At 44.7% G+C, this 26,527-nt stretch overlaps 2 protein-coding genes across 6 annotated transcripts in view; both read right to left on the bottom strand.

Annotated features, from left to right (window-relative positions):
• Window positions 1–1,772, bottom strand: part of KANK1 (KN motif and ankyrin repeat domains 1) — a 170,650-nt gene extending 168,878 nt beyond the window's left edge. For 4 of the 5 annotated variants that reach the window (XM_084629551.1, XM_084629550.1, XM_084629549.1 and 1 more), the window contains exon 1: window positions 1,590–1,771. The gene's annotated coding sequence lies outside the window, so the exon portion shown is untranslated. Of the gene's footprint in view, window positions 1–1,589 lie in introns of all 5 variants that reach the window. The other variant, XM_084629554.1, reaches the window with a different exon arrangement.
• A 17,152-nt stretch (window positions 1,773–18,924) lies between these two features.
• DOCK8 (dedicator of cytokinesis 8) overlaps window positions 18,925–26,527 on the bottom strand; it is a 138,434-nt gene continuing 130,831 nt past the window's right edge. Inside the window, exons 45-48 of the mRNA XM_084629548.1 lie at window positions 25,059–25,202; window positions 23,439–23,545; window positions 22,105–22,275; window positions 18,925–21,607 (exon numbers count right to left, since the gene is read on the bottom strand). Of these exons, the coding sequence (XP_084485674.1) occupies window positions 21,547–21,607; window positions 22,105–22,275; window positions 23,439–23,545; window positions 25,059–25,202 (483 nt within the window). The 3' untranslated portion in view covers window positions 18,925–21,546. The remainder of the gene's footprint in view (window positions 21,608–22,104; window positions 22,276–23,438; window positions 23,546–25,058; window positions 25,203–26,527) is intronic.

The raw sequence follows: 26,527 nt of genomic DNA, 5'->3' as shown, positions 1-26,527 counted from the left end.
AAACCCCTCATCCCCAGCCCCTCCCAAGAGCCTGCACCCCCTGCCCAGAGCCCTGACCCCCACCCACAACCTGAACCCCTCATTCCCAGCCCCACCCTGCAGGCCTCACCTCCACACCCCAACCCTCTGTCCCATCCCTGAGCCCCTCCCACACCCCAAATCCCCAACTCCGTTGGGTCACGGGCATCAACTATTTTCTTCAACTGGGTCGCCAAAAAAAAAAAAGTTTGAAAACCACTGGACTAGAGGATGGAGGACAAGCTTTTCAAGGGTGCTCAGCACCCACAAGCAGAACTAAGTTTTCGAAAGTGCTCTCAGCTATGTTCATCTGAAAATCTGGCCATAAATTTCACAATTTCTGCAGGGTGTTGAGCTCTTCTGAAAAGCTGGCTCTTATTCAGGTGACTAAATGGGAGCTAAACTCCTTTGAAAATCTGGCCCATAGTGCTGACTGCTGGCATACACCAGTGGCCTATCTCCACTGGAACGCGTCATTGGTGTTGGCAATGGCAGGATTTTTGGGCTTGGGGGGGGGGGGCGTAAGAGTCTAATGCAGTTGTGGCCTGAATGCCCTATCAACTCTACAACAAGGGTCACGTTGAAAAGGAGTCCCCTGCCAGTGACTTACTTCCAGGGGGACATCCAGCTCTGCTTCAAACTCAGCACCAGGGCCCACCTCCACTATACTTATTCAAGCAAGACTCCCTGCAACCGACAGCCCTTCCCAAGCTAATGTGCAAGTGATCTGGCATTTAGTTATTACATTATCAGCTACAGAAATTAACGCTTGTACCACCACGTTTCCACAGGCTCCCAACTAGTCCTTTATACCAGACCTCCCATTATAATCCCACACAGCTTCTAACTATGCCTAAAGTGCTGGTTGAGGTGTGCTAAGGAGGGGCTGAACCGGACCCAGCAGGGATCCTGCCCCCCGCAGAAGGGTGACAGACCATCACCTTGGCCTCACAGTGATGAGCTCCTCCACCCCACATACCACTGATGTTGCAGGACCCAAAGCCTCCCCCACCCGCTGGGCAGGGGAGAGCCGCCAGGAAGCGGAGGGAGAGGGAAGCCCTGGCCATTGCAATGTCAAGTGAAGGGGAACCCAAAGCAACGTGCTGTGGCCGGGGGCTGGCCATGCAGCGGCACAACTAAAGCCCCGGCCCTGCTCCACCCTCCCCCTCCCAAGGAAATGTCCCCAGGGAGATGGTTCAGACACCCCACGCCGCCCCTCCTCCCACTCCTCCCCCTGCTCCCAAGCCAGGGCACAGGCAGGGGAAGCCAGCCGGCTGCACCACAAACCACCCCCTCACCCAGCCCCGGGGCGAGGGAAAAAGCAGCGGCCACAGAGCAGTCGCTGGGGCTGCACCGTCCTGGCGCCCCCGGCCCCGAGGAAGGTAGTTTGCTTGGGGACCCCCCACCCCCCGAAGGGGATTAAAACTCTGCGCGCCCGGGGCGGGGAGCAGACTTGACACTGACAAGGGTCCTAACAAAGTTTCCTCCCCCTTCTCAGCGCTGCCCTGCTGAGCCTGGACCCCTCCCAGACCCACGGGCACGAGCGATCCCCAGGGAGCCGCTCCGCTCACCTCTCCGCTCCGCTCCGCTCGCATCCCTCGCGCCGGTCCGGCAAGGACCTTACCCAGGCGGGACGGGAGAGAGGAGGGGACGCATGAGGCACGCGGCTTCCCCCCAGACGGCGACACCCGCCTCCCGGCAGCCTCCAAACCCCCCTCCCGTGTCTCTTTGTACCAGCGACCAGGCACCGCGGCCGGCCGCCCGCACTGCGGCTGCGCGCTGCCCCAAATCAACAATGCAACCCTCCTCCCCCGCTGGGGCTCCGGCGGGGCGGGGGGAGCCGGGCTCTGGGGCTGAGCGTAGACCGCACAGCCCGGCGGTGCGCGGCGCGGAGGGGCAGAGACCTGGCTGCCTAGCGGGGGCGCTGGCTTAGGGGCAGAGTCGCTCAGCGGGAGCGCTAGCTCAGACCAGGGGCATTCAGTCACAAGAGTGAGAGGGCGATATGTTGATGCCAACAAAGCAGAGGACTGAACTTCTGGGTGTTGCTTGGGTGGATTTGATCGTTCAGCTCAGTTATACAGACCTGCCGCTGACTTTCTGTGTGACTTTGGTCAAATCACTCTCTCTGTGCCTTGGTGTCCCCATCTGTAACGTGGGGCTAATGATACCTGCTAGGCATGTTTATTTGCTTTACTGTTTATATCTATTCAGAGCATGCCCGGTGCTCGCCCTCTTTCAAGCATCTTAAATAAAATGTTTTGCAATTTACTTTTTGCAATATTAACAAACGGACAGAATTTCCACTCACGAGCTTCGGCGCTGCATGTACTGAGCTGCGTTATGGGGCTTAGTTTGGGAACGTGTGTCAGGTGCTTTGAGATCCTAGAAAGAAATGCTGCTATACACGTGTCAAGAGGTATTAGAACCCGTTATCATTAGTGGCACATGAAGTAGGTTTCATTTTTTTACTGATCATTCCTTTGTAGTGATCTTTTGGTCATAAGGCTCAAAAGAGACTGTTTAAAAACTATTTCCCATCTGTGCTGATGTGTTTGCCTCTGCCAGCGAAGCATTCATTTGTACAGATAATTTCTCTCTTTTTCTCTGTTTTTTAGGGTAGGTAGGAAAAAATTTTGCTGAGCCATGACTCAGCTGCAGATAAAGCATGCTGGAGTTTGTGGGGGTGCTAACTTGAGACAATTCGAACTAGACTGACCTGCCATTGTGGCTAAAATGCTGAGCACAACTCATTCTCCCCTGGCAACAACGAGGTTCTGAATCTCAGCATGTCTAATTTAGGACTCACTGCTGTATGGACTGGATGTAGAGAGATCATTTGGATATAATCATTTGGGGGTGGGTGGGGAAAAGGAGTGTTCAAATTGATCTTTATAATAAAACTACAGTATCCTTGAAAAATTGCCTAAAACATATTTGTAATCTAGATAAGGAAGTCTTCCCTCCATTAAAGGGCTAAAAGATGGATCCAAAGCCCATTGAAATTAATGGGAGTCTACTGACTTCGGTGGGTTTTGGATCAAGTTCCAAATCCTGACATGGCTGGCACAGCAAGAGCATGCCCTGTGCCAAGGGAGTCCTGTCAGCCAGGGCAGGATTCCTCACTGCATGCTGTGGGGGCCTCGCTGTGAAGTGCAAGGGTTTTTGCAGATCAGAAGCAAAGTGCCCTCCTGCCAGCTAGGACTAGCTGTTGACGACAGTATTTGGTATTTCCTTTTCAGCAGGGAGCAGATGGAGTATTTAGCTGAGATTTTCAAAGTAGAGCAAATGTGTGGTTATATCCCCTGCAGTGCTTTGAAAATCTCAATCTATAACACATCTTAAAACTATGGTCTTAAAACTGTTGTGCCAAAACTCTGTTGGCCAGAAAAACTGTCTTTAAATCCCTTTTCAGCTAATAAGGCCACAGTTTTAAAAGCATTCACTTATTTTGTATTCTTCAGCATTTTGGTAGCCAACCTGAAATTTCAGTGTGGATGGATGCCATAGTTCCTTTCACTGCTCCTGTATTATGCTGTGCCTCTCAGCTCCTCAGATCAATAGCTTCAGAGTGCCTTTCTGATAGCTGAGAGACTGATTTTATAGCTCTGATTCCACAATCTCTTTGAGTGGTTAACAAGTGAATTCACAAGCCTGGAACAAGTGGCACACAATAGACTCAACAAATGCCAACAGTTTGAGGACACTTGGTCTTTCCTTCCAGATTTGGACGCATAATGTTGCTCATTGATCGGCCATGGCATGTTATTTCACAACACAAAAAGACACAACTGTTGCACTGCACATATAATCTCTTTGGGCTTCTCTCTCTGCTTCAGTGTCAGTGTTTGACACCTCATGACCTTCCCTGGTTGTTTCATTCTCTCGCTCTCTATTTTATTTCTACCTTTCTTCTGAGGATTCACTGGAAATCCTTCAATTTTTCAGCTGTTTTTGCACCTGTAATACCTGAAAACTAATGCAGCCTTTGAACTGAGAGTGGTCTGGATTGTTTCAATTAGCATTCATTCCAGAATGTAGCAGAAAGGATCTGAGTAAGTCTACACACTCACTCATTTTACACTCTACTACTGTAGGCTCCAAATTTAAATTGGTTGTTGGTTTTATAAAAGGGGGGCTTTACAGACCCGAAATGAAAGTATTTCCATCTAAATAATTTTCAGTTTTGTTTTCAAACTCCCCAAACCCATTAGACTATTTTTAGACGTTAAAAACCACACTGGTGTTTATTTTTAATAGGTAAAGCTGGTGTGATGTTATACAGGCACAAGTCATCTCGCAAACCATTAAGCTTTTATTTAAAAAAAAACCCCCAAGAAAAACCCTACTTAAATACATTATACATTTTAAATCAGCGGCACCTATTTTTAGAACAGTTCCAGGCTGACACTTTGTTCGGATCCTGCAGTTCTTACTTACATGAGTAATCTCTATGCCAAGCTTCAGCCCAGGACACCTTTTTATGGATGAGTTATCAACCCCTGAAAAACTGGGGCTTAAGAAAAGAAATGCTGACATAAGTGTGATCAGCCTGCACTGCAAATCCACTGCTAACAGAAACATATATTCAGAGAAACAGCCAGCTCCTTAACATCAACTGTTCAACCCAAATAGTAGATAAACACAGGCCTGGTCCTCCAGGCCTTATTCATGTAACCCAGAAGAAGTCAATGGGCTACTCACATGAGTAAGAGTGGCAGGGTCAGGCCTTAAGTTTAATGAATGAACTGAATCTTAACGTTATTTATTATTTGTATGATGGTAGCCCAAGTCACGGAGCAGGACTCCATTGTGTTAGGCACTGTACAAACACAGAACAAACCTACAGTCCCTGCCCCAAAGAGTTTACAATCTAATTTTATCCTTTGTTGGAGCAAGGAGCAGAGCAGGCAGATACAACACCCGCCTCCTTCTTCTGCTTTTCAATCCTTTCTTTCAGAAGCAGTCAGCAGGTGACAGTTTAAATGAATGAAATTTAAGAAGAAGTCAGTTGGAGCATTGCCTTCACAAGAGCTCAGGAACAGACTCATATAATAGACAGTGCTGTTCTTTTTCTGCATCTGAGTATAATGGACCAGATTCTGGCCCACCCCAGAGCCCCTTTGCACCACTGTGGCAGCACACAGAGCTTGTAAAGTGCATGAAACAAGAAGCTGAAGATTTCCCTGACATGGGGGAATCCTCATCTGAGGAAGCACTAGTATAGCAGAGCCCGCTCTATTCTACTCATCCCAGCCCCTGGGCAGAGGGGATATGTGGGGGATAGCAGAGACATGAGGGGAGGTGTGGTAAGAGCACCCTACACTAATGATTCCTTACCAGCATGGAGCAGCTGTGAAGCTGATCTAATTTACACCTGGGCCTGAACTGGCCTCTGGGGCATAGGGAAGCACAGCTACTTTAGTTCCCAGACACAAGGTAGTACAGAACAAGGCTAGCCCCAAGCATTAGGGACAATATGTATTCTTAAATCATTGACGCATATCAGGGCCGGGCTGGTCATTACAGGCTAATGAGGCTAAGCCTCACCAATATCACAGCAGAGTAATGTAGTTGAGTTACCCTTGGCACTGGGAGACTCTGGGTGGGGGGAGGCGTTGGAACTACAAGTTGCAGTTCATCGAAGGGCCAGCGGGGGACTCCTGGCTCTACAACATAGGCTGCAAGCAGCCTGAAGAGGTGGGGGAGGGCTACACAAGATGAATTATCTTGCTATGAATTATTTGTCAGAGTCTCTATTGCACTTGCATTTGTTTTGTTCTGTTTGCTCATTTAACAATGTATAAACATGGTCTCAGAGCCTGGCTTGTATGTGGCATGTACATAAGGGGAGAGATGTTCCTGGACTAGGAGTGTTGGGTGAGAGAGGTTCAGAGCTGAGGAGAGTTCTCTGTTGGGGGGGCATAGGTTGGAAGAGGGAGGGTCTCAGCAGACGTATGGGGAGGAGGAGGAGATCTAAGATGACAGATGGGTTTGGATTGGGTTGGAGGGAAATGATAAGGTCTGGGCACCTTCTGAGCTAAGCCAAGGGAATATGTTGGCTTGTCAAGGGGGAGCAACCAATTGATGAAAGAGTTGGTGGGCACATTAGTTGGGGGTACGGTGACCAGATGTCCTGATTTTATAGGGACAGTCCCAATTTTTGGGTCTTTTTCTTATATAGGCTCCTATTACCCCTCCATCCCCTGTCCCAGTTTTTCACATTTGCTGTCTGGTCACCCTAGTTGGGGGTGTGGAGGGGGAGTAGCTGGTAGAGGTTGGGACTTGGAGAACACAGCAAAGAGGTGACACGGATAAATACCTATTTCTTCCCTCCCCCCACCCCCCACACTTTACTGGGAGTGTTCTACTTTTTCATACTGAAAGTGTGCAGGAGAGGGAAAAAGGAACCTTTTCTTCCCACCAATCTCCCGTATTCCCCAGGCAAACACTTTCCTACAACATGTTCGCCACAGGGTCCCAGCTTTTAGTTGTAAAATATGAGCCAAGGAGTTGCTACTTGCAGCCCCACTGCTTATTTTGAGAACTAACGACCACTGACAGACACTAGTCATATTCTATCTATACAAACCACTGCCCTCTCTCCAAATTACTTCTTAAAAACCTCCCTTCTCCTGGGCACCTTTCCGTGATCGCCCAAAGAAAGAAGTACTTGTTCATTTATTCTTTTTCCACCATCAGATGCCCCATGCAGGTTGCACTAAAGTGCATTTGGTCTTGTAAGGTCAAATCCTGTCATCTTTCAGCAATCACTGCTTGTATGAGCAAAACCAGCAGGCTTTGCACCTGGTGCTTATGTGCCTGCACTGTTTTGTATGGCTAATTTGGGGCTCCAGCCAAGGCCCACTACAGTTAATGGGAGTGTGTCCACTGACTCCAGCAAGAGTTGGATCAGGCCTTTAGAAAGTATAAGCTCATTGGGGCCGGGACCCTATCTTCCTCTCTAATCTTTACAGGACTGAGCACACCATTGGCATGCTAGAAAAGAAGATAGATAAAATACATTTCCCCTATGGACCAGGATGCTGGTGTCACAGCTCCACATGATCAGAGCTATGCCCCCAGCATTGGAAAAGTCTCTTGGAGGAACCCTGTGATGTGCCAGACCCCCAAAGGTAGGTCACATGGCCTCACCGCTTCTTGTGACTGAATCTCTGGGCTTCAGCACACCTGCTTCACACTATGAGCTCTGTTCAGCAAATCCAACTGAACCAGATTCCTGGTAAAGGCTCGTACACTTTCCAGGGATTAGAGCACCACACCAAGCATTTACAGTGACACTCAACGTTTTCAAAACCAGCGGGTTATTAATCAGCTGGAGCACAACTTTGGAAGCCTTAGGTTAGCATAGAGAAATGAAGGTTAAAATGTAGCCCATTCTAGTCAGCCCAGAGCCCCAGCCAAGCTGTAGTGAACCTCATCTGCAGGCTCTGTGTGTGTCTCTCAGGTATGTCTACACTTAAAATGCTACAGCAGTACAGTAGTTCTTCAGCATAGACACTACCTGTGGCAACCGGAGGGGGTCTCCCATCAGCATAAGTAATTCACCTCCCTGAGAGGCGGTAACTAGGTCGTTGGAAGAGTTCTTCCATCAGCCTAGCATTGTCTACATAGGGGGTTAGGTCTTCTTAACGACGCCACTCAGGGTTGTGGATTTTGCCCACCACTGGGCAATGTAATTAAGATGACAATTTTCTAGAGTAGACCAGACCTTAATCTCTCTACCTTAGTTCTCAGTTGAGAGCACTCCCAGCTTCCTCCAGAAGCTAACACTTACCCGGCCCCACCTCACCCCTTCCAGTCCTTTGTTCTCAAGATGGGGTCTTTCCCTGAGGAGAGGTGGGGAAATCCATCTCCCTCTGGGTCATTGGCTGGTAGGTGTCAATATCCTGGTGACTGGATTTTCCATTGGGTCTTCTCCAATTTGCCATTGATAGAAGGTCAGCCAGTCCTTTTTAATGACCCATTCAGGGTTCAAATAGTTAGATGGCACACACGCATGCCCTATGTCTAATATGGGTAGACACTAGACAGCTGGGTAGACCAGATAATCAATAACAGTAATTGATATTCTATGCAGTTGCAGAAGTAAGTGAATCTAATGCTGAAAATAGAGACTATATAGTTCCCCATAAACTGGATCAGATCCATGTAAATATTATGTATGGTTTGGCAAAGTTTTGTGTTAGTTTTAAAGTATAAGTTACAAACAATACACATAAAAGGCTAAACACACACAATGTTTATCTTAGAAACTAGAGAGGATGTTAGATAAACCGTGTGTTTTATGATCGCTATGAAAGACTTATTTTTATTTACCTTTTGGTGTGTTGTTTTACTGAAGAAAGTGACAGAGACAGATGAGATTAGCTATAAAAAATGGGACTGCAGGAGTTAATTTCCTTTAATTTCAAAAGTGCTCTTTTGTCTTTAGCACTTTCCAGGCCTCTGTTGCTTTATGTTCTAATGTTAACTTGATTTGAATGCAATTTCTTGCTGAATAGTCCATACAGTTTACATGAAGGCATTGTTAAGTGATGCTTAAAGTGTGAGGGCCTGAGTCTTAGTCACCCTCGGGCCCTTTTATGCCACTATGGCAACACAAAGGAGTAGAAATGGCCCATGTGCAAAGGACCTCCTTGGCTAGCATAGAGGTGGTAGAAGGGCCCTGCTCCCAGCCAATACCAGGGGGCAGTGTTCAGAATGGCCTAAGGGCAAAGAGTAGAAGCATGGGGTGGGGCACAGTCAGGGCAGGGGTAGAGCTAGAGCACACTGTGCTATGGCTATTCTTTGCTTTCCAAAACCCTAAGGGACTGAGAAACAATAAACAATTTACAGCAGCCTTAAGACTTCTCTAACTTACACCGAGGGGATGCCTCTCCGGCCTCCAAAGTAACAGTTGGCCTGGGCAGATCCCCAGGACAGTTGAGGAGAGTAAAGGGGAGTCTAAATCATCCTTTTTCTCCCCCAGTCCTGGCTTACTTTAAGTCCACCAGCTGTAACAGTGCCGCAGAGATCACTGCAGCTGCCAGGGACCAGGTGAAGCAGATTGCAGTCCACTCCACCCCACCCTCTCCTGCCATAGCACTCCCCCTATGTGAGGGCTGGGTTGGACAGGACTAGACTACCAGCAGATGGCTTTGGTCAGGAGACTCCTCAGATGCTCCTTATGGCAGCTTTGTGGTTGCTTTGCAGTGCTAAGCCGCTGTAGCTGGGGCTGAGAGCCTGGCTTAGGGAATAAAAAGATTGCTTGAAGCCTCCTTAGCCTGTGCCACAAGCACCGGAAAGGGGTAAGTGGGAACGGGTCCCTCAGTATCGTTGGCTGATAATAAATATCTTCGCATTCACCTAGCAGGCTTGCGTAAGTATTAATATAATACAAATGAGGTGTCTTATTTTACATTCACTTTGCACAGGTGTAAAAGACTGCACAATGTGTAGGGCAGTGGTGGAGAACCTTAACAATAGGATAGTTCCAAAGCTAAGAGCCTCTAAGCCCAGCTTTGGTCATTTTCCTATTGCTTGCTTTTTAAGGATACAGTTATTTCTGAAAGTATACTTAATCTCCTTTTATATTCCAGCCCCAGTACCGCACTCCACTGGTAAAGTACACTGCAAGGTTTATGTTTCTGCATGTAAATTTAATAGGAGGGATTTCACAAGCACAAAAGAAGCCAATGCATTCCCTGAACGCTGTTTCAATGTTTATATCTGTGGCTAGCTTTAAAGAGCTGCATGTGTGTGCCTGTCATTCAATCCAAAAGGACGTGAAATTTAGTATATGGCTGGCTTTCTAGTATCTGGGTTTTCAGTGCTTGAGGGTAAATTGTGCAGTTTGCCAGATCCTATCTCAGATCTCACCATTAGGCTTATGCACATTCGTGACTCTACATTGTACTTGATTTTTGCATGAGTGCACAGGAATGCAACTCCAGAAATTATTTACTAGGTGGAATGTAATTCCTGTCTGTCTTCCTATCTTTAAAAGAGTACTATCAATATTTTAGCTCCCCTCCCCCTGCCCTGCAAAATAAAGTTTAACTACTATAAGGTTCTGGAGGAAAGTCCTCCAGATTCTTATGATCTAGATTTAATCTAGAACTCACTGTTGAAACATTGAAGAGAAAATTTCACTCCCCAGGGCTCCAAGCCCCTAGAAGGGTGAAAAACCCATCAAACACTAAACTTTATAATCAGTGTGCATTTAGCTGTATGGAAAGGTTCAGTCCCTACGTCAAGTTCCACTTTTGCTTGGCATCTCTTCTCAGTTGTCTGACAATAGGAGCATCTGCATTCTAACATTTTGTGTTTTAGTGTGCACAGGACAATGTGATTTTAAGGAATCCTATCAAAATCCAGACTGTGATTTGCAGAGGGTTTGATTTAGTAGGGATGCAGTTATTTCTAAAATTATGTGTATATTCACTGGACTCTGGAAATTAAGATGGCCATGTATTCTTTCCCTTTAAATTGTTTTGGAACATTTTAAGAAGAACTCTGCATTTCATAGAATCATAGAATATCAGGGTTGGAAGGGACCTCAGGAGGTCATCTAGTCCAACCCCCTGCTCAAAGCAGGACCAATCCCCAACTAAATCATCCCAGCCAGGACTTTGTCAAGCCTGACCTTAAAAATCTCTAAGGAAGGAGATTCCACCACCTCCTTAGGTAACCCATTCCAGTGTTTCACCACCCTCCTAGTGAAAAAGGTTTTCCTAATATAACCTAAACCTCCCCCACTGCAACTTGAGACCATTACTCCTCGTTCTGTCATCTGCTACCACTGAGAACAGTCTAGATCCATCCTCTTTGGAACCCCTTTTCAGGTAGTTGAAAGCAGCTATCAAATCCCCCCTCATTCTCCTCTTCTGCAGACTAAATAATCCCAGTTTCCTCAGCCTCTCCTCATAAGTCATGTGCTCCAGCCCCCTAATCATTTTTGTTGCCCTCCGCTGAACTCTCCAATTTTTCCACACCCTTCTTGTAGTGTGGGGCCCAAAAGTGGACACACTACTCCAGATGAGGCCTCACCAATGCCGAATAGAGGAGAATGATCACGTCCCTCGATCTGCTGGCAATGCCCCTACTTATACAACCCAAAATGCTGTTAGCCTTCTTGGCAACAAGGGCACACTGTTGACTCATATCCAGCTTCTCGTCCACTGTACCCCCTAGGTCCTTTTCTGCAGAACTGCTGCTTAGCCACTCGGTCCCTAGTCTGTAGCAGTGCTTGGCATTCTTCCGTCCTAAGTGCAGGACTCTGCACTTGTCCTTGTTGAACCTCATCAGATTTCTTTTGGCCCAATCTTCTAATTTGTCTAGGTCCCTCTGTATTCTATCCTTACCACTCCTCCCTGTTTTGTGGTGTCTGCAAACTTGCTGAGGGTGCAATCCACGCCATCCTCCAGATCATTAATGAAGATATTGAACAAAACCGGCCCCAGGACCGACCTTTGGGGCACTCCGCTTGATACCGGCTGCCAACTAGACATAGAGCCATTGGTCACTACCCGCTGAGCCCGATGATCTAGCCAGCTTTCTATCTACCTTATGGTCCATTCATCCAGCCCATACTTCTTTAATTTGCTGGCAAGAATACTGTGGGAGACCGTATCAAAAGCTTTGCTAAAGTCAAGGAATAACACATCCACTGCTTTCCCCTCATCCACAGAGCCAGTTATCTCAACATAGAAGGCAATTAGGTTAGTCAGGCATGACTTGCCCTTGGTGAATCCATGCTGACTGTTCCTGATCACTTTCCTCTCCTCTAAGTGGTTCAGAATTGATTCCTTGAGGACCTGCTCCATGGTTTTTCCAGGACTGAGGTGAGGCTGACTGACCTGTGGTTCCCCGGATCCTCCTCCTTCCTTTTTTTAAAGATGGGCACTACATTAGCCTTTTTCCAGTCATCTCAGACCTCTCCCGATCGCCATGAGTTTTCAAAGATAATGGCCAATGGCTCAACAATCGTATCGGCCAGCTCCTTTAGAATCATAGAATATCAGGGTTGGAAGGGACCACAGGAGGTCATCTAGTCCAAGCCCCTGCTGAAAGCAGGACCAATCCCCAATTTTTGCCCCAGAATCCTAAATGGCCCCCTCAAGGATTGAATTCACAATCCTGGGTTTCGCAGACCAATGTTCAAACCCCTGGGTTTCGCAGGCCAATGTTCAAATCCCTTCCCCCCAAGGGATGCAGCGCATCTTGTGCTCGTCCAGCTTTTCTAAATAGTCCCGAACCACTTCTTTCTCCACAGAGGGCTGGTCACCTCCTCCCCATGCTGTGCTGCCCAGTGAAGTAGTCTGGGAGCTGACCTTGTTCTTGAAGACAGAGGCAAAAAAAGCATTCAGTACATTAGCTTTTTCCACATTCTCTGTCACTGTTTCCTCCCTTATTCAGTAAGGGGCCCACACTTTCCTTGATCATCTTCTTGTTGCTAACATACCTGAAGAAACCCTTCTTGTTACTCTTAACTTCCCTTGCTAGCTGCAACTCCAAGTGTGATTTGGCCTTCCTGATTTCACTCCTGCATGCCTGAGCAATATTTTTATACTCCTCCCTGGTCATTTATCCAATCTTCCACTTCTTGTAAGCTTCTTTTTTGTGTTTAAGATCAGCGAGGATGTCACTGTTAAGCCAAGCTGGTCGTCTGCCATATTTACTATTCTTTCTACACATCGGGATGGTTTGTTCCTGTAACCTCAATAAGGATTCTTTAAAATACAGCCAGCTCTCCTGGACTTCTTTCCCCTTCATATTATTCTCCCAGGGGATCCTGCCCATCAGTTCCCTGAGCTAGTCAGTCTGCTTTTCTGAAGTCCAGGGTCCGTATTCTGCTGCTCTCCTTTCTTCCTTGTGTCAGGATCCTGAACTCGACCATCTCATGGTTGCTGCCTCCCAGGTTCCTATCCACTTTTACTTCCCCTACTAATTCTTCCCAGTTTGTGAGCAGCAGGTCAAGAAGAGCTCTGCTCCTAGTTGGTTCCTCCAGCACTTGCACCAGAAAATTGTCCCCTACACTTTCCAAAAACTTCCTGGATTGTCTATGCACCACTGTAGTGCTCTCCCAGCAGATATCAGGGTGATTGAAGTCTCCCAGAAGAACCAGGGCCTGCGATTTAGTAACTTCCGTTAGTTACCAGAAGAAAGCCTCATCCACCTCATCCCCTGGTCTGGTGGTCTATAGCAGACTCCCACCACAACATCACCCTTGTTGCTCACACTTCTAAACTTAATCCAGAGACTTTCAGGTTTTTCTGCAGTTTCATACTGGAGCTCTGAGCAATCCTACTGCTCTCTTACATACAATGCAACTCCCCCATCTTTTCTGCCCTGCCTGTCCTTCCTGAACAGTTTATATCCATCCATGACAGTACTCCAGTCATGTGAGTTATCCCACCAAGTCTCTGTTATTCCAATGACATCGTAATTCCTTGACTGTGCCAGGACTTCCAGTTCTCCCTGCTTGTTTCCCTGCTTGCATTTGTGTATAGGCACTTAAGATAGCTCGCTGATCCTCCTGCTTTCTCAGTATGAGGCAGGAGTCCTAACCTCTTGCGCTCTCCTGCTCATGCTTCCTCCTGGTATCCTACTTCCCCACTTACCTCAGGGCTTTGGTCTCCTTCCCCCCGGTGACCCTAGTTTAAAGCCCTCCTCACATTTGCTCTGAATGTACAATAAGTTCTTATCCCAGGAATTAACTCTGTAACAATGGTTAGAATCTTCACAGGATTTGTGGGGGTTTTTTTCCCCCAGTATTTTACTCCTGTTTTCATATTCACTGTTTCTTTTCGCTATCAAGCTGTGAAAAAGTCCACCATCACCTTGGTCTTTTTCCTACCATTCCTACCATTCTTGCTCTTTAGCAAATATCGGTATTTTGGAATTCTCAGATTAAAATGCACATTTTCACCCAGACCCCAAGCTGGCAGGGATCTTTGTGCATAGACATGTTGAGTTTGTATAACTGATAAATTGCCTTCACTAAGGCCAATTAATTCATCATGCTCATCAAGCTGTTGTTCATCTTTCTAGAACAGGATTTCCCAAACTTTATCCCAGCTTTAGATCCACAAGTGGACTCTGATAACACTACATCAGAACATTTCTTTCATTACATATCAGTAGGTGAGAAGGCCTTTCTTGAAGAAAAAACTAATTAAAAGGGTGGTGCATTGGGCAATCTTTCCTACTGATTGATTTCCACTACGGGCTCAATAAATAAGGAACCCTATATTGGGTAATTAGGATTCAATCATGAAGATTCAGTTCTAACCTCTGACCAAAGTCCAAACCAAAAAAACCAACCAAGAAAAGAATAGATTCCTCATTTCCTTTTTTCCGTAGATCTGTGGGAACCTGCCCTGAAAGAAGCTGCCACTAGATTAGCTCTGAAGTATGAGAAGCTTGTGCCCCACAGATCACTGTGAGATCTACAGCAGCATTGTATGGATGAGGGTGAGAAGGGGCAGCTTAGGCCACATTTGCCTTGTGTGGGGTTCCTGCGCTTTCCTGTGAAGCTTCTGGTGCTGGTCACCCTCAGAGACAGGAACTGCACTAGATGGATCATGGGAATGAACGAGTCTGGCAAGTCTTCTGTTTTTAAGAGCTGACATAAACCCTGGTGGAATCCCCCAGCAGCAGGAAGTCTGCATGGGAGATGATTACACTGGTAGAAAATTGCCACAACGTCCTCTCTCCTGCTGGAAATCTGCCAGGCACCAGCCCCACCCAAATGAAGGCAGGTGGAATGCCTGGGCAGATGGTACGGCCCAGGCAAGTGGGAAAGGTCCAATTTGCCATGTTCCCTCAGCCGTTTCTGCAGGGAGCAATCCTTTGGGTCTCCCAGCGGAACTTAAGGATGCCTCACACTAGCTGAAAGAAGGAGAGCAGGCAGTAGGAGTGAATCTTTCCATCAGTGCCAGTCTGGCCTAGGGAGATGCCCCTTGCACCTCTTATGCCATGGGAATGAATCGAGCCCAGATACGGTGGTACTGAGTATCTGCAGATTCTCTATTGCCATTCCAGTAAATCACTAAAGTGTGCACATTATTTATTGTTTCTCCTCTATGTGCTATTGTACAGTCCTCTCTGGTTTCTTTGGGACTCATATGAGTGAATTTCAATATTCTTCTTCATTATTTCAATGATGCCGCTGGGAAGAGATGTTTTCCTAATTGTAGATACTCCCCAGAGTGCTACTGTGTCCCACAGAGGGTTTGAAAATGTCTTTGTTTCCTCCTCAGTCTACATTCCCTCCCCAAAGCCCTTACAATGACCTGCCTTCCAGCAAACCAAAGGACGCTAAGCAGAGCCCACCTGGATCACTACTAAGCCATGTGAGGCAGGACACCCTACCTACACCCTCCAAGGCATTGAGTTCACTGGCTTGCAGTGCTGCTAAACACTCTGTGCCAAAGGATCATCAATGGGAAGCCGTCTCTCCCATGTTTATCATTGCTTGAGGAGTCTTTCCCTCAGCCTTTTTACTTCCACTTCACTGTAGATTCACAGAGGGTAAGTGACTACTGTGCCCTGGTCTGAGGGTAATGTCAGTACAGCAGTGTACAGTAGCAGGGTGTAAATTGCGTAGCAGGTGAATGCAAGTGGGGAACATGATGTTGGTAAGGGGAATGTAGAGCTCTCTAACCCCAGACAGAGACAGGCTGGACTGAATGGTGAACTGCAAAGTTACATTGAGAACTGAGCTAAGATCAACTTTATAACCACAGTAATAGGGTGTGATAATTAGTCCTATTCATCTGGTTGAGGGGCCAGTCAGCAATTAAATAAGGATTAGCATACCTTTCAAAAACAATTTCCTCCCTCCCTGAAATACTCCTAGCACTTGGGTTAGTGACAACATGGCACAATGAATCCATCTGTGACATCATGGGCTGTGATTAGAGTTCTGGTACCCAGGCCACCACAGATGGCTGCAATCTGGAACGTCACCAGCACAGCAGCACCTGCCAGGAGAAGAGAAGTTTGAAAGTAAACTAAAAGTGGAAACAGCAGGAATATCATGTTTTTTGGTAGAGGAATCCTTGGGCAGCATGAGAACTTGTATGGGAGGATGAAAACAGAATAAGCTGAAACTCTGCGCTGCTCCCAGCCCTCAACTGAGAGAGGCGCAGCAGTGGAGTGAGGGAGAGAGACTGAGACAAAGTATCAGTTATGGGTTCCAGGTCTCCCATTCCACACGAGCTCCACTCCACTCAGCTTAAAAACAAAGGGAAAAGGATGCAATGGTGGCTTAAGTCAACTTCACACTTCTCATTTTGGACCCATTGGGGTGTTTGTCTGGCATCTAGCGTACATTAGAGATGCCCCAACAGGCCGTTCCAGTAGCACAAAATAACCAGAGCACATTAGTGCTCTGGGCATGCTGTCTCCACCAGGCCACATCCCCAGTAAATTCCCTACCTCAATGGCTTCAAAAGGGAGTGATGCAAAGACATTTCATGTTTCTGGGTAGCACAGAGCCATTCATACACTGGGGGTAACAAACTAGAGATTCAGGCTCATCGACTCAATGTCCCCTCCTCCGGCAATGGAGTGATAGCAAATCTACACTCAGGACGTCAGCCTATTTTGCTGTTGCTTTTATGTGTCAGTTCTCCAGTCTTTTAAGGAATCATCCAGCAAAACAGGGAAGTCAGGACCTGCTATTTCCAATTTGTTTTAATGAGAGGCTTTCTTCACACATCATAAAGGGCAATTTTTTTCTTTCCAGTCTCTCTTAAGGTAAATTAACCCTTATTTTGGTATGGAATGCCACATGCAGCCTAGTAAGTGGGGTGTATTCAGCACATAAATCTGGCCTTAACGCAGATGTCATTGTGCTGCAGTCTTTGTTTTTAACTTTCGCCTTCTGATCACTCATTTATTTATTTCGTTATGGATGGTTTTCTTCTACTCAGCAGCAGCTTTTGTCAAAAAATGCTGCAGACCATAGGGGCAACTTGATTTCTTTACAATCCCAGCAGAACATTCAGTTTTAAATAGTATTGAGGGCTGGTTTTATTCTCCCCAGACTGCTGTGGATTACGAGAACTTTGTTCGTACTTAGTCAATTGTTTGAGACCATTACATAAGCAGGTCTCTTGGAAATCTTTTAGACCCGGTTGGTTTAATATTATTCTCCAACCATTAAAGCCAGAAATATGACATTAGAGCAAAGATGGCATAGATCCGGACTGCTGAGATATCTTCAACTTTTGAAGCAAGCAACATCAGCTTAGTTATTGTAAAGCTATTCTTGCTGCCAGCTCCTTCATTTTTTTGGTACTATCAGCGGGGGAAAATGCCACCCCAGGGGCTTAGTTTCAAGGGGCAGATTTCAGAGTAACAGCCGTGTTAGTCTGTATTCGCAAAAAGAAAAGGAGGACTTGTGGCACCTTAGAGACTAACCAATTTATTTGAGCATGAGCTTTCGTGAGCTACAGCTTTATGCATCCGATGAAGTGAGCTGTAGCTCACGAAAGCTCATGCTCAAATAAATTGGTTAGTCTCTAAGGTGCCACAAGTATTCCTTTTCTTTTTAAGGGGCAGATTGAGTGTTTAAACCAAGACACAGTACACCCCTGGAGAACACTTCCAGATTTTCTTGATACCTGAAAACAAGTTGTTCAGTTCTTTTAAAGGTGACTGGCAAAGGAGAGCGACAAAAGTGTCCTTTTTTCCCTTCTTCATGATAGATAAAGAAGACTGGAAATACTGTTTTTAAATGGTTTTCTGGTATTTTTGAACCTTGGAAATATTGAGTTTTACCTTCCGTGTTTTCCTAGAGACTTCCAGAGAGGATCAAGGAATTCTTGTGGAAGCACTTTCCTTTTTGAAAGGATGGCAGATATTGGTCCAATAGAAGATATTACCTCACCCACCTTGTGTCTCTCATCTCCTGGGACTGACATGGCTACAACAAAAATGCATATAAAAATATTCACTTTGTCTATTCCGTTTATTAGGGAAGGCCACAATTGCTGTTATCTGCTAATGTGCAAACGTGCTAAATGTGGTAACTTGTCACAGGCACAATGCACAGTGGCAGAAAATACTTCATTTTTACGGATTACATTTTGTGGTTCTTTTAACATGTTTTTAAATATAGGTGGGTTTGCATTAAAATAAGCAATGGAGAAGGTCTGCATGGTTTTTTTGTGGGGTGGGATGTGGTATCTTTCACATCAAGATCACTTATTCAAATCACTAATTCAATAGTGAATGCATCTGAAAGTCATTAGTATCTGAGGGTTGTTGCAAAGCTTATGTGAAATGAGTTTGGTCTCTGCTAAGTTCCTTCTGAAAAGGTTTCCACATCATAGAACTATAACTCCATTCGCCCCTGATTGGCTCTTCCACCAGATTAGTCAAGAACTGAATGAACATGGAGACTGGGCTACATTCTCTCCACTCCCCACCCTTGAGACAATTCCCAGAGCAATGTTGAGCAGCATTGATGGGCCAAAATGCAGAAGCTGGGTCTGCTGCTTCCCCCCGCAGTATGTTCAGTGGAGCAGGAACTGCAGTTTCAAGGGCTTTCAGTCCGGCTCCTTTCATGGGCACTAAAGCATAGTTTTAAAAAGGAAGCCAGTAAGGAAGCCTGAAGCAAGTCACTCTTCTAAGCAGCAGGTGTATAACAGCCATGAAAACCACGTAATGGAATCTGTGATTCTATAGCGTACCTGTACCCCCCAAGAGCAAATCCCTGGCCCCAATGAAGTCAATGGCAGAACTCCCCTTTGACTTCACTGGGGTCAGGATTTTACCCTAAATGTTTGGGTTTTTTTCCATAAAGAGAATGAAAAGTTAGTTACTAGTCAAGCTTTGTTTCAAGGGGACACTGATAAGATACAAGGCACTCTAACACAACTGCGTCTCTCCGTTTTTACTGAAACTTACACTTTATTGCAAAATGGAATATCAGAACTCAGTACTTTTACAATTTACACAGTTCAGCTCTTAAATATGCACACCGTGTTTCATTTTTGCAAGGGATGACATGCAAATTGGAAACCCTTACTGACACTGGTGAGCAATGAGATTATGCATGGAATTAACAGCTCACCAATGTGAGGAAGGGGTTCAAAATCTAGCCCTGATTAACTATTGTAGATTTTTCCAAAGTATTTCTTCGACTAATAGACCCATTGTACAGGACCACACAATATGAAACACTTAGACACTCAAAACACAGTGCACACAATTCAATCAGTATGCAGTATATTTGTAGGTTTCCCATTTTTGATTACCTGAGGTTTTCGTTAGCTAGCTGTAAATGATAAACATCTTGAGATCAGTGAAGCTGGATGAGGGGGAGGAAGGGGCGTGGAGTCAGTGGATTGTGAGCTTGAAGATACTTTGATCATCTTTCAGAAAAGGGTGTTAAAAACAATAATAAAAGCACAATGTTGTGGCATGCAAAGAATCCATAGTTAGCATGCTGTGGGAAATTAACCTTCTGTTTAGTCTGTAAATGTTTCAAAGCAATTTAATTAAAGGAAAGCCACTCTCAGGAGGCATCTGTTGGCTTTTAATTTAATAGACTGTTTACTTACGTACTTCAGATGCTTTGGCTTCAAGATGCACAGCGCACCTACTCTGGAAATATTGAATTTTCTGGGCGTGGCGGGGGCGGGAGGGAGGCGAAATAGTCTTACAGCACAATAGTTTGTTTTTATACATCAGTACAAATGCCAGTGTTTATTTAACCCATTCCTCTTCCTATCCTGGTGTGAATCTCAGGATTTGCCACAAATAACTTCAGAAACACTCCTTTGAACTTTTCCACATATCTGTGCTCTGCTGTTGATGTAAATGCTGGGGGAACGTACACATTTTCAGAATGGCAAGATTGGAGATGCCCATGAAGGGTCCAAATGCTTTCAGTTCTTTTATGACATTAAAAACAAAGGAACCAGCAGCCAAACTATAATTTATGATTACACTGCAAAGCAGTGTGCAGGGTCCTTGTGTAAATGAGAATCATGCTCCATAAGTTTTAAAGAAATTCCACTGTCCCTTCTGAAATGCTTTGACTGGCTCTGACTCTGAAAACAAAGTATGAGGGAGAAACCTTGGTTTATTTTTTTAAAAAATTCGTATTTTATTCACCGAGCAGACAGCCTTTTATTTAAAGTATTTTTTCTATTTCACACAACCATGTGAATCTTTTACTAAAAAATTACCAAGATGATGTAAAACTGAATGATACCATTAAATCCTGATGCTTTAAAGAGCACCACTACTGGTTCCATAGAACTTAATTTAAAAGAATAAGAATTAAGGGAGTCCACGTGGTCAGCATGGCTGAGTGTGTGGCTTTGGGAGACAGAAGTTCCTGCCTTCAAATCTTGGTTTTGACACTGTCTCACTAGGTGCATTGGACAAGTCACTGCATATTGCTCTCTCTCTCTTTCCCATCTGTAAAATGGGAATAATAATACTTGCTTATTTCATAGAGGTGTTGTGAAGATCAACTAGTTAATGTTTGTACAGGGCTCTGAACGTGCAAAGCACAGTTTATTTATTATAAATATTTAAGTGCTAATTATGATTATGTCTTAAAACCTCACAAAGATGAAATGCATTGTGGGCAATCCTCACCATGCACTCCTGTAGTTCATCTCTTTTCAGAGAGCTCTCTAAAAGACCACTGTGTACTTAAGAGTTGTATCACTTATAGTTTAGCCCTATACTGTTAATGTCAATTTTACTAAACATGACACTGCTTAAAAAAAATCCTAGTCTCACCGAGTAGTAGCTCACATATTTAACAAAAACAATCCTAAAAAGATCCATCTTTGAGGATAGGCAAGTTATGCAGAAATTACTGCTTGCTGTTTCTTGCCTTTCAAGCTTCACTGTGAGAAGACTTGTAAGAAAAAGTCCTTTCTATTTTAAAAATGTACACAGATTGCTGTGATACACGGAGTACAATAAGTGAGCAAAGTTTACTGTAAACATTATACTTCTTTCCTAGGGCTTCAATTCAGTAAAGCACTTACACACATTTAAATTCTTCCCTGTTTAGGACAGCATTTAAGTATGCATTCAACATTCAGACTGTGTGGCAGTCCTGTGGGTCATGCTTAAGTGCTGTCCAGAACAGGAACCTATATGGGCAACATTCTCCAGTGTCCATTAGGCATACTGGACTGATTCTCTTGACACTTTAGTCAAACCCCAGGAAGTTCTGTCTCTTTGTAAACAGTGATTGGCCCCTGCACAGTAAAGTCAATTATTCAATTATCTATCCCTCATAATTCTCTGAACAATATTTTATAATAAATACAAAAGCAGCCTAAGTCAACCCCCTTTTCACCCTCTTTCCCGCCCAATCCCCATTTTCCTTTGGTCCTGTACATTTCGTTGAACGCTCAGTGCGAACGGCTGAGAACATGTACATGTTACATTGTGAGAAGAGTTTCCCAGGTTGCAGAGCATTGGAGTATCCTCTCATAGCTGATCCACAGCAAATGGATCTTTCTTTTCTGAAGCAGACAGTCCTTAGATGTTCTGTGAAGAATTGGCTTCGTATTTCTTAAAACTAGAGTTACGAAAAGAATCCCTGAAATGAAATAAATTCATAAATAAAACATGGGATTGTCAATCACACAATGGGATATTTTAATACCTGATAGACATATTTGACTCTTTTCCCTTGACGCAAATAAGTATAAAGCATCCCACAGTTTATATATCTGGATCCTGGGTTTGCAACATGCAGTCCTGAAGTGAAACGATCACACTTATTTCATGATTGATAAACACCAGGTGCTGGAATATATATATATATTTCTCATGTACCTTGGGAAACATCACAGGCTTCAAATAACGAGGAGCTGGCGGGTCATTTAATTACCTAACTCTAAACTGATTCTTATATTCGTGTAAAAATTCTATCTGTCCTTTGCCTTGTGATATCACAGCTTGAGCAGCAGAATTAATATTTAATTCTATTTAATTTTGGGGCTATACCTCAGAAGCAGAGGGAAGAACAGTCTCACAAATAAAGAGGCACTCTTTTTGTTAGCATACAAACAACATCCATTGCCCTAGTTGTACCTTGTTGTACTGTGGACTTTCACTATAGGTTTATACAGCTCTGGGATTTTCCGCTCAATCATTGGCCTAAGGTTCTCTTTCAGCTTGCTATAGTTCTTTCTGAGTTCCAGCTGATACTCCCGCTGATCTGCAGTAATAAGGCGCTTGTTTTTCTCCACTGCTTCACCGCATCTGTTCTCAAAATAAAGATTAAAAAACACATTGGTTAATTCTGACAAACACTTTAAAATTATATTATGGTGGGTTTGTGTTAAATAAAGCAAGATTTCCGCCTGTCAGATTATTTGTTGCCAGACTCACAGTCCTCTGGTCATGATTTTACCATTCATTAGATATTAAAAATACATGAGGGAAATAAACACATTTCAATGACCATCGTGACACCAGATTAAATTTGTGCTGGAGTAAATGGATGCATCTCCAATGGAAGTCAGTGAAGTTGCATTTATACTCGCATCTCAATGTGCATGCACACAGGACTAGATGGTTAAACATTTGACAGTGTGAGCATGCAGAATAAGATTTGCATGCACATTGGGCAATACACTCTCAAAGCAAGCATGCACATCTGCATACATGCAAATGTGCCTGCCTTCCAGGGCTGGTTGAAAAGTTTGTCATGGAACAGTTTTCTGCCAGAAAATGCCGAGTCAACAAATTTGAGAGACAAGTACGAATGTATCAATTTAAACAAAATTTGACAAAAAGTTAACAAAGCACTTTGTTTTAACATTTCCAAAACAAAGTTCTTTAGAATGCTTGTTTTCTGGGAAATTTCAACTTTTCATTCTGATTCGGGCTGAAAGGAAACTTCAAAATGTTGAAATTTTCCGCTGAATGGAAATTCCGAGTTTCAATTGACTAATAACTATATACATAGCTGCAGGAAGTATGGGTTTGGGGGGTGCCTCAGCACCCCCAGGTTTTAGATGGGTCTCCACTCCTGGCCCCGTGCCCGGGTGTCCCATCTGCTGGCCCCATGCCTAGGGCTCCAGTCCTAGCCCCGAATGCGGGGTCCCTGCTGCCAGCCCTGCGCCCAGAGCTCCGCAGCTGCCCCCCAGCTGTGGCCCCAGCCTCGGCCGTATCCCCCCCTCCCAGAGCCATGGCCCTGCTCCTGGCCCCAACTCTAGGAGGTGCGGGGGGCGCAGACAGGGGTAAGGGGGGGGCACAGCATTCCCACTCTAAAAAATGTTCCAGCACCACTGCCTATATATGGTGTGAAAATCTAGCTCCTGATGTTTACTGCATTGATTTGTATTACGAATGACATTAACATGGCTACAGTTCCACACTCCAGCTTCAACAGATCTTCAATTAGTTTTCCTTTCACTCACCTCATTATAAATTCTTTGAAGCATAATCTTAGCTTGTTGTGATGTCGGTAAAGTTTTGGGTCTGCTGGAATTTCCGCCAGGAACACTTGGGCTACCTCTAGTGGTCCCTTATAGGAATAACACAGTATATTACAAAACATATATTTCCTGCATTAACTGAAAAGGAAGCACAAAACTGATTTATTTGGTTAGAGTGTGTTTGGGTTTTTTTTATTTCACTGCTGGAGTGACAAAAAAAATTTGTATGTTGACATTGTAGCAGGAAGCTGCCCTTTTAAGGGTTTTCCCTGACCGTGTTGCATTAATCACTGCTTCCTTGCCACCCTTTCTTTTCTTTGTCAATCAAAGGTTAGGCCAACATATTCTGTTCTGTTCTACTTTTGTCCATCATCCCCTATTGCCATTGATTCCTCTGTGAAAAGAAAATGGATTATCTCCATCTGGAAAGGAGTGAGCAGGGACTTTCCTACTGCCAAACTAGTTTACATGGAAGATGCACAGTGATGGGTGGCAATACAAAACTGCTAGCATAGACGGATAAGAACATGAAAAGAATGTTTTTTCCACAGTACAAAATAGCACGTTCCTATAAGGAGTTCAATCTGGTGGCGGGTTTGGTGGCAGGAGCATTGGTAGGAAATGAAGGGACTAGGGTCTAATTAGCAGGGGTAATCAATTTATTTTTTATCAAGATCAAAATTTCTTGGTCAAGGTATAGTCAAGGTCCAGACTCCAGAGAAAATAATACAAAAATAATAGCAATAATGATAATAAGAAGTAAATAAAAAAATTTTGTGGTCCATTGAAAGCAACTGGCGGTCCGTATTTGGCCCGCAGTCCACCTATTGACTACCCTTGGATTAGGGGAACCAAGTTCTGCTGAGGCATGGTTAGGGCCTTGCTTTTTTCCTCTTAGTTTGTCTTCATAGTGTTTGGTTTTTGTTAAGGAGTGGGTGTTGTAATAAACTTCAGTTGAATGTTGTGGGGCTTTTGGGGGTACTTTCTTGCATGCTAAGAGTTCTGGGATTCTGGTGGCCCCCCACCAGAGAGATTTACTCCTGAGTATTCCCTTAAATGAATGAAGTTGATGGGATGGTTAGTACTCTTGTGAAGGAAAAATCTCTCTAAAGATGAGTCAATTCAGTGTGAGTAACTGCTTAGAGGTTCAAATGCATAGCCACACATTAGCTGCGCTCTCTGAATCCACTGCAACTGCAAAATTGGGCTGTAAATGTAATGGGAAGAGGCTGGTGTGAGAGATTCAATATTTTTTGCTTCCATTTGGGATGAAGAATCCCTGTCTCTTAACATTTTAGCACTTCTGTTTTGGGTCAGAATGAGGAAATGCAAAGATTTACAAAAATAAATCATGGTAGGTAAAAAGTTATCCTGATTTTTCTGAACTTCAGAAAAAAAACGTTTGCCCATCCCTAGTGGTTAGTCTGCAAAGATGAACCACAGAGGACAGAGTTCAAAGGGGTATCTGTAAGTAATCAGTCTGATTGGAAGTACTCTCACAAATGCAAGACAAAAAGAGGTGGAAGAAAGCACACTGGGGAAAAAAGAAACATGCCAAAGGCTGTGCAGAAGATACATTATTTTGCTGAGCTTGACCTTTACCTGATTTACAGTGGCTCCAACAGAACCCTGCAGCACCATCTGGAGCATTTTGGCATCTGGTGGCTCCTGGTTCGTTGCAACAGCCAGTTCTAGTGTCTTCTTCTGCATGTCTTCAATAGCAACTTCAATTGGGGTTAAAATGAACTGATACAACGTAAGGATAGATGCATTATTATGTGAGTAATACTTGTATTACAGTTGTTACAGGCATTGCAGCTGAGGGAAGCTGTTTTTGTGCTGGGTCACAGCCAGGGTGGTCAAAACCAAGACAGGGCCAGATTAACCCTTTGTGGGCCTGGCGCCAAACATATTTGTGGGCCCCCATGTAGTTGTTATGGGTCCTTTCCAAGTGTGGGCCCGGTGTGATGGTGCTCCTGGTGCCATAGTAAATACGGTATTGCCGGGATAGGGATGAAAACATTTATTCAGAGTAAGATATTTGAAGCCACACTTGACTGTGACCTCCACTCAGCCCATAGAGAACAAATTGGGCTAGCATCAATGTACCCAGAATATTCTTGATTTGGTTTGTGTGGGAGGGGCTTGTTTGTTAGTTTTGTCTTTTTTGTTTAAACACTCAGGGCCTGCTTGGGGCCCTGAACACAAGTGCTTAATTAGCATACTTATGAGCCATATTTAGCAATCAGTAGTGTTGCATCTGCATCTCCCCACCACCTCCTAAAGTTATGTTTAGTACATACATTTTTTGAAAGCTGCATTTTCTACTTTGGTACAATACTGTTTATAAAACTTTTTTAAAAGTTAGTTTCTTTAGCCTATTTTTCCCTTTGCCTCACCACTCCTCATGGCTGCAAGTGAATCAGTAATATTACTGGGGAGGAGTGTGGGGAGGAAAATTGCTGGTGCCCATCTTTTGCAGGGAGAAAAGGCCACTGAGAGACACACACACATTTTACCACAAAGGATACCGCAATCCAGCCTCAAGACCCTACCCCAACCTTCACACCTGGGCTTTCCCCCTGTCCTCCTACTGTCCCCACCCCACACAAGTAACCCCTACCCTCACACAAAAGCTCTCCTGAATCTCCCTGCTACTGGCCACCTCCCCACTTTCACCCCAGGGCTGTCACCTCCCTCCCTTCTACTGACCCCCCCCCCTACAGAGCTAATCCCCATCTTCAACCCAGACTCTCCCATCCCTCTAATATCACTCAAACCAGCCAAAGTTAACCTCTGTAAATTCTGGGTCAAATCCATACACCAGTGAAGACAATGGAAGGATGTCAGTGGGCTTTGGATCAAGTCCTATATCTGCATTTAGTTTGATTCTAGGTTATTGGCTTCCTGGCTAACATAGTCACTGTGCTTCCTATTTTTACAAAGCTGCTTCTATCTGGAGTAGTTCCTCCACCCCAACACTAAGTCAGGTTTAGCAAACAGCCTGGTCTTTGATGACAGGGAAGTATAGCTGAAAATAGGACTCTCCTCTCGTTCCTGTCACACCTCTT

This window comes from Lepidochelys olivacea (assembly GCF_965140295.1).
Source record: "Lepidochelys olivacea isolate rLepOli2 genome assembly, chromosome: 5".
In the NCBI taxonomy this organism is placed as follows: Eukaryota; Metazoa; Chordata; order Testudines; family Cheloniidae; genus Lepidochelys; species Lepidochelys olivacea.
Note: the sequence above shows the minus strand (reverse complement) of the source record. Positions and strands in the feature narration are given on the sequence as shown.